The sequence below is a fragment of the Benincasa hispida genome, chromosome 10 (assembly GCF_009727055.1).
Source record: "Benincasa hispida cultivar B227 chromosome 10, ASM972705v1, whole genome shotgun sequence".
Lineage (NCBI taxonomy): Eukaryota > Viridiplantae > Streptophyta > Magnoliopsida > Cucurbitales > Cucurbitaceae > Benincasa > Benincasa hispida.
This window is the reverse complement of record NC_052358.1, coordinates 25,585,851-25,594,392: the sequence shown is the minus strand read 5'-3', so window position 1 is coordinate 25,594,392 and position 8,542 is coordinate 25,585,851. Positions and strand designations below refer to the sequence as shown.

Genomic DNA, 8,542 nt, shown 5'->3' with positions numbered 1-8,542 from the left:
CGATTCCTTTCTTAACTTATAGTTGAATCATATTCGTATTAATTTATTAACTCATAGTTCTAATATAAATCTTAGTCATATTAATTTATTATTTGAATCATATTTAAATATATTAATTCTTTCATATTATATAGGTTAAATATGAACCATATTGACAATGAACTATATAGTAGTGTATCTACAAACATTACGTTCTATATTAATTGTATCTGATCCAATAAATATATTTTTTCTTAAATTAATTTGAACATTTCAAATTATTCTTTCAATCCTTTGGTCCTTGTTGATCCATTAAAAGCTAGCAAGTAAACCTTATGGACCTGCACATATAAGTTCCAACGATTCAAAATTAATTAATTAAACTATTTAATTAATTAATCTCCATTCATTAACTATGAGGCAAACAACTATAGACTGATAGTTGCATTCTTATGCACTGTATGATGTGTTGTGTCCATGGTATAATCACAATATGTAAGTCGATCATTCACACGTTGTTCATAATTACAACTGGGTCAAATATCCATTTTAACTTTGTATTTGCCTCTGTATCCTCAAATATCATTGATCATCTAATGAACAATTTATTTTTTATCCAACCATAACAAAGTCCCTCTCGGGCCATTAAGCTAGTGGACCCCATTCTTCAAGTCTCGGAATCAACTACTTACCCTATGTAGGAATGAGTGAATTCCATCTTGTGAAATTATATTCCCTACTCCATATTTGATTAAGTCCTTAAAATGGTAGGTTTATTGAGTCGGCTCTCACCCATCCAAATCAAAGGACGAGCTCTCATAAGCAGAAGTTCATAATTCATTCAGGATTAAGATTGATTACATATGATCATTTTGTAAAATATTAATCTCTTCAATTAACGAATTTACAAAGAGGGATATATTATTTTGCAATCTAGTCATATAAAAAAAGTTTATATAGGATACCCCCACTCACATTTCTCCACATTAATGTTTTGGGTCAAATCATTTGTAACAATTACAAATTAGGTCGTATCTGTTGAATGAGAAATTCTAGACCAATCACAAAATTCCACGTCATTTACCAAATTAATTGAATTTGGGACTAATTAAAAGTTGACATGTGTCTCAAGTAGAAAATGAAGTCATAAATTGGCAAATCCCGATGATGCCATGTGTTTTTGTCTTGACCATTGGATCAAATTAATTATTTTGGTCTAATTAAATATTAAATTTTGGGCTAAATTTAAATTAGACCTAAGAATATGCTTAATTTGACACAAATGCCAAAGAATACCCAAATCCAATTAAATGGGCCCAAGGGCCAGATCCATGGAACAACCAAGCCCAAGCTCACTGAGCCCAACTGTGAACTCTATAAATAGAGAAGTTCTCTTCATTTGTGGGGGTCAGAAATTTTAGACTCCAGAGAGCTTATAGAGAATTCTCTACAATCAAAAGACTCCTTGACTCCTAAAGCTAACCACACTTGAAGATTGAAGTCTTTTGGAGATACAAGCATTCTTCCAAGACTCCAACTTCAAGAATATCCACATGCTCCACTTCCATACACAAAGCGTACACATTTAATTGAGAGAGAGTCAGAGGATCAAGTACTAGAGATCGAATCATATCCACATCAAATCTACATCAACACAAATTTAACTCCACAAAATACATTTCACTGAAAGACTCATGAGAACATTGATCCCTTAAGAAGATCTTCAAGCCCAAAGGTCGATCATCCAAGAGGATCATCAAGCCTAAAGGTCGATCATCCAAGGAGATCATGAAGTCCAAAGACCAATCATCCAAGGAGATCATCAAGCTCAAGATCGATCATCCAAGCAGATCAACAATCCCAAAGGTCGATCATCCAAGAAGATCATCAAGCCCAAAGGTCGATCATCCAAGAAGATCAACTAGCTTAAAGATTATAGTTTATTTTAAAAGCATCGAAGGATTATGTATTAGAGATTATACTCGTTATAATGAAATTAATACAAAAAATCAAGTTCGACTCTATGAAACAAGTTTCTTCTGGAAACTTATGTGAACAAAATTGGAATGCCCAGTGGGACATCTCTACCTCTCAACTCTCTATCGTTATCCAAATCAACAAATCAACAAATAGCACCAAAGAAAGTTGCATCCAAACCAGCTGATAACTTGTAGAAATACAATTTATTAATGCCACCTTATCTAGATATTGCGACCAAAAGTTAGTAATTATGCACCAATTGTATGAAAATTAGCCTAGTATTGCAATAATTATAAATGTTTGAGATTACACCCATTAACACCAAAAAGATGGAAGACAAGCCGAACTTTACTCTATTTTGCAAGAGACCAAGTCACCGCTTGCGCTCAAGGCTCACGAGAGACTAATCAATGCATCTCTGTCACATTACACTTGTCAATCAACAATGAAGAGACGATTACAGCAATGACGGCGCAATACGACAGTCGATCCAAGAGGTATGCTTCAACCGCATGCGGTAATAAAAACAAACAACGCATGCGATGATCGAAAGATGCAGCTGAGCAATGCAAGAGCGGAGGATTGAGACACGTGTACAACTAACGGTTGTGCAGGATTGACGGTCTGATTGCATAATAGAAGGAATAATATCCCTCCATCTTCGGAATTACCATAACCATGAGTGAGGACCACAAGGCTGGAGTTAAAGATCTATACCTATAAATACCCCATTTATTTCAGAGAAAAGATATGCTACTTGATACAGAGCTAAGTGCGGCTAGATTGTAGAGAAAAGGCTGAGCTGAGTGCTTAAGCGAAGAAATCCGGGAAGAAGACGAGATAAGGCCGAGAGGTGAATCTCAGATCCAACCTGCCATACACCCGATCGGAAGCTCTGTGCAAAGATCCCTGCTACCGGTAGAGCAAGCCTGAGAGGGAAGCTCTTCCTACTATCAAATCCATCCTATCCGGCAAGTAGATCTCCATCAAATCTGTGCCAAGACATTGGCACTTGTTTGTATCTGTTCTATCTCTCTTTCATTGTGTATTTCATGTTTTCTTTATCTCTTCATTCACACACCATGTATCAAACACTTGGTATAAATATTAAATGTTTCGATAGATTCCATTTACCATTTTCTATCTATTTTCGTTCACCCATCCATTACTTTCTTCATGATGTCTCTTGACCCCCTGATGAGCGATATGAATCACTAAGAACTTAATCTGTATTAAAGATATAAAATACGTTTAGCTAAAGCATGCTAGACATATCTTCACCTGTGAGAGCAGAAGTGAAGGTGTCATTCTGATCTATCGAGAGAAGGTCAGAAGAATGCATTAACTAAAGCGAGTAGTACTTCCAGACATGGAAGCAACCTTGTGTTCATTATGTTAGTCTCTGTTTCACCACAGACATGTGAGAGCGCGACCGATCACTGAGAGGTGTACACCAAGAGAAGAGCGGAACAATATTTGTACCTTCAATCCAATTAAGAACTCGTGTTGTTTGTATTATTTGACTTTCTCTTTCTATTCTGTTCATAAGACTTGTCGCCGCATCCCATGTCTTTGCATAACTTTCACAGCCAGCCTTAATCCCAACATCTTGTACATGAAGTCTGTATCTTGTATCATCTAACTTAGGTTTACTATATTTTTATGTTTTTATCGCATCTTTACTGCTTTCCTTTATTTTATTGCAATTTATATACTTGTACAAACATACTTTTAAAGATTGAAAACCTGGTCGCATGTATCATGAACATACCACAATAATCTAAACCAGTCCCTGTGTTCGACCTCGATCACACCGAGAAACTTGTGGTGGAATTATACTTGGTTCCATCGTAAGGAAACTTGTGACAACGCATGGCATACTACATGAATACCCATAATTAACGCATATCTAGAAGTAGTATCGCATCATTGTGAGCACTTTATATCATCAATCCAATCCCGTTACAAGTTTATGGCGCCGTTGTCGGGGATCTGGTTAACAGTTTATTGTTTGAGTGTGTTTTGGTATTTTATAGGGCAGATCTCATTATACTGGCTTTTCAACGTGGAGAGCAACCTGACGGTTTATGAGTACTGGTGCTGAACCGAAATTTGTAGCTGACCTTGAGATCGAGTGAACTTTCCACACAAGGGTACGTCAGAACAGAAATCGGCTAAAGAAAGCAGCCAGTATGGCGGACAATAACGATAATGCGGTGCCAATGGTAAACCAAGAGGCTGTTCGACGGGCTCAGGATCCTGTCTTCCTAGCGGCCGATTGCAACATCCCAATGCGTAATTATGCAGCACCCAACCTGTATGATTTTTCACCTGGAATCTCAAGGCCGACTGTGGAGAAGAATGCGTGCTTTGAGATCAAGTCGATCATGTTGCAGATGATTCAAAATGCCGGGCAGGTTGGGGGTCTGCAAGGTGAAGACTCACATGCCCACCTGACCAGTTTTGTCGAGATGTGCGACAATTTCTCCCTACCTAGTGTCACCTAGAAAATATAAGATTGTATCTGTTCCCTTACACCTTGAGGGACGAGGCTAAGAGGTGGGCTTATTCACTGGATCCCAACGAGATCACTTCATGGGAGTAGTTGGTGGAGCGGTTCATGAAGAAGTTCTTTCCATCTGCCATCAACGCAAGAAGACGAAAGGATGTGTTGAACTTTGAACAGAAGAAGAATGAGACCCTGAGCACCGCTTGGGTGCGATTCAGAAGATTGGTGAAAAACTGCTCGCATATCGGGATTCCCGACTGCGTTTTGATGGAAACATTCTACAATGGCCTGAGTAGAGCAATGCAGGCTGTTGCTGACGCTTCCGTGAAAGAAGGTTTTATGAACAAGACATACATAGAGGCCAAAGTCATCCTCGACCGCATCTCGCGGAATATGGATGACTGGATAGATGATGGATATGGAGGCCGAGGTGCCGATAGAAGGAAAACTGAAACAGCCATTGTCTCTGTGGAGACAATGACCATGTTGGCCACCCAGATGGTCACGGTGACCTCAATCCTCCAATCAATGACAATTAATCAAGGAGCCATTGCTTCACTATCAGCGCAACCCGCTGTGCCGGCTCAAGTGGCTGCAATTAGTTGCGTCAACTATGGAGGGGCTCACGGAGCTGATGGATGCCCATTGAATCTTCAGCAAGTGTGTGCTATCCAAAACAACCCTTCAACAACACCTACAATTCGAGCTGGAGAAACCATCCTAACTTTGGTTGGGGTGGCAATCCCAACCTAGGGGGGCCAATGAACCATCAAGGGGGCAGTAGAGGAAATCCTCCATTTCACCACAATTAGGGGCAATCAAGACCGCATAACCAACAACCATCATCATCATCTAACACCTCGGAAGGCTGGCTAGAGACGCTGCTGAAGCAATATGTGGATAAGAATGATGCAGTGATGCAAGCACAAGCGTCCTCTATAAGTAATCTGGAGATCCAAGTGGGCCAGTTGGCCTCTGAGCCAAGAAGTCGAACACTTGGAACACTGCCCAGCAATTCAGAAGCCCCGGGATCTACAAGGAAGGGGAAATGTCCTTAAAGACATTGAGCAGGCAAGACTGACCGCCTACGGAGATGTGGATTGCGATCACCAAAGACAACGCAATTTTCGGTCCATATNAATGTCCTTAAAGACATTGAGCAGGCAAGACTGACCGCCTACGGAGATGTGGATTGCGATCACCAAAGACAACGCAATTTTCGGTCCATATCTCAATACTATGTTTAAAATTGCTTTATTGAATTCCTGTCTCTTTAAATTCTGAATTTTGTCTTAAATGCTTCATTTAATTCAAATTTTGATTTTATGAATTATTTCACCATTTACTTCTGTGCATTTAATTTGGTCCTGTCTTTAATTCTTTTACTTTTTGTAATCAGAGTGTGTGCTTTAAATTGTGAATGATTGAGTAATAAAGGAAAATGTATCGCCGCAATTCTCAGCACTTGCACTGATGAAAAATGTAAAATAAAAAGAATAAAACAATTAACAACAAGAAAGCAAGACAATAATGGACGCATCCCAAACCAACTAGAAATGCCTTGCGTTCACCTAACTCAACTGTGTTGAGTTGAGGGGTGTGTTCCACTCGCATGTGTCCTTTGCCCGTCCTTAGCCAAATGCACTATGTTGAGGTATCCTCCAGAAATGCATTGGCTAAGGGGTGTGTTGCGGGGATATATGCGTTGTTGCCCATCCTCTGCAAAGATACAGTTGCGTTAGTGAACAAAATGCATTATGCTTTATCATGTGTCCATTCAAATAAAATATTAAAGAAAAAGTCGTTTGGCAATGTGGGAAGAAGTCCAATCGATTCGTATCCCCAAGAAATTATAACTTGGCAGACGAAAGGATGCTTTATTTGAAAATCCATAAATGAGGGAGGTGGAACGATGCACCTGTTGAGCTGCTTGAGGCCAGTCGCCGTGAAAATCGCGTGGGCCCCACCACGGCCCAACCTATAAATACAACCTCCCCCTTCGTTGGAAATCTTTTACCCTACGTTGGCAAACTTAGAAACCCTAGCATTTTGCATTCTGAATCTTTCTTTCTCCCCAGAAACTCGAATTCTCATCAAACCTTTCCAAGCTCGATTCCATGGCTGACCAAACCCCAAACCAATCCACTTCACCTTCCACCCCTGACCAAGCAACCATGCGAGAGGTAGCATTCCTGGCTGCCAGTCGCCGGCTTTCTGCCCAAGCCCGCACTGTATCTAGACTCGCTGGAAGAACCCGGAGAAACCCTTTGGCCGTCAGGCCTCCTGTGTTCAAGAGAGAAGGAAGCACCGAGAGCATGCCTACACCCTCCGTCTCTACTAAAAGCAAAAGGAAGAGACGAGATGATACAGAGGTGTTTGGCAACATCCTCACTACTTTGAGCAAGGAGGAGAACTGCCCGAGGCAGGGGTTGTAATCTAACCACTGCCTATGGAGGAGGAGGTGGCAGTAGTGGCAGATGAAACAGTAAAGGATGGAGTAGTGGTGGGTGGAAGAAGAAGAAAAGGAAAATGATGTCCTGGTCCCAGAGACTCAGAAGGTGATTTTCATCGCAGAAAATTATCAAGAGCCTCCAAGAAAAGAAGACGAGGAAATTTCGATCAAGCAAAGAGAAGAAGAAGAGATCACAGTCGAGGAGGCCAGAGAAGCGGAGGTTACATTGGTGACCCCTGACATTGCGATGGAGGAGGTTGCAGGGGGTGTGCAGCCAGCAGAGGCCGAGAAGGAAGATAAGAAGAAGCGAGCAGAGGTCGAGAAGGAAGAGAAGAAGAGAGAGAAGCAGCCAGCAGAGGCTGAGAAGAAAGATAAGAACAAGAAGAAGAGCAAGGGAAAGAAGGCTGGAAAGGCGGAGTCTTCACATCATCACAAGGCAAGAAAGAATAAAGAGAAAAAGGATGATGATGAAGACGAAGAGGCCAAGAAAAAGAGGAAGAAGAAGGAGAAAGAGGAGAGAAAATTACGCCGACGTGAAAAAATGCGCCTAAGAGAAGAAGAAGAAGCAAGACAGAGGGCTCTGAGCCCTGAGAAGTATGGAGAATCAACCTCCATAAGAGAGGATAGGGGGAAACGACGAAACTGATGGAACCGGTGCAACCTGAAGCAACACAATTAGTTGTAGCAGATGAAGGAGAAGAAACAGAGAGAACCCCCCTAATGCAGCGTCGCAAGGAGAATGCGTCGCAAAGGTCCAACATCGACCCTCAAAGTTTTATTTTAGCTTTGGAAGAGGAGGAGAGAAAAATAAAAGAAGAATAAGAGAAGCAAGAAAAGATGGAGAGGGGCAAGCTCATCATTGCAGAGGGGAATAGAAGAAGAAGATTGGAGTTTGAGGAGATGCGAAGCAATAATGAGCTTGCCCGACTTGAAGGGATCTGGAAGCGCGAGTAGGAACAACGCCTATTGCTGGCCTCTGAGCAGTTTGAAGAAGAGTTTGAAAGAGAAGAGAGAGAAGAAGAAGAAAAAAAGAGGAGGAAGAAGGAAGAAGATGAGAGATTGTTTTTGGAGGAGAAGAGGAGGAAGTGCGAAGTTAACAAGAAGCGCTTATATAAGAGCAAGGGCAAGGAACTCGCTGAATGCGAGAAAGAAGAACAGCGCATGGAGCGGGAGAAATGACTAAGGCAAGCAGCTGAACTTGCATAGGCAAAAGGCAAGGACGTAGTAGAAAGCAGTGAGCCTGCATCGGTAAGGAAGCGATCATCAAAAAGAAAAGAAAACGATGACATGTTGATTGAGATGGGCTTCTATCCTGCGCTGACTCCACTACCTGAGCTCATCACGAGCGTCATTGTGGAGCATGGGTGGGACACGTTCTGTCAGTGCCCATCCATCATCATGCCTCAAGTAGTGCGGGACTTCTACCGCGAGAGTCTGTACGGAAATAGGGATGCGGTGACTTTTAAGGGAGAGACAGTACACTTCAGCGCAAAGGACATCAATGAGATATATCAGATGAAGGACAACCCTGGTGCACCAGGGAACAAGGTTATTGATGATCCTACAGAAGAACTGATGGAAGACGCGCTAAGGGTACTAGCGCAATCGGGCACACGATGGTC

At 41.5% G+C, this 8,542-nt stretch overlaps 1 protein-coding gene across 1 annotated transcript; it reads left to right on the top strand.

Moving 5' to 3' along the window:
- The first annotated feature begins 6,917 nt into the window (after positions 1–6,917).
- On the top strand, positions 6,918–7,566 carry LOC120088994 (protein PXR1-like). Its single transcript, XM_039046432.1, has 2 exons — positions 6,918–6,975; positions 7,043–7,566. The coding sequence occupies exons 1-2, from the start codon at positions 6,918–6,920 to the stop codon at positions 7,564–7,566; spliced, it is 582 nt and encodes a 193-aa protein (XP_038902360.1).
- The last annotated feature ends 976 nt before the right edge of the window (positions 7,567–8,542 follow it).

What these genes read in the sequence shown, in the direction of transcription:
- LOC120088994 (XM_039046432.1), top strand. Translation starts at nt 6,918, where the DNA reads ATGGAGGAGGAGGTGGCAGTAGTGGCAGATGAAACAGTAAAGGATGGA. An exon ending in AAAGGATGGAGTAGTGGTGG is followed by an intron (nt 6,976 to 7,042) that starts GTGGAAGAAGAA and finishes TTTTCATCGCAG; the next exon opens with AAAATTATCAAGAGCCTCCA.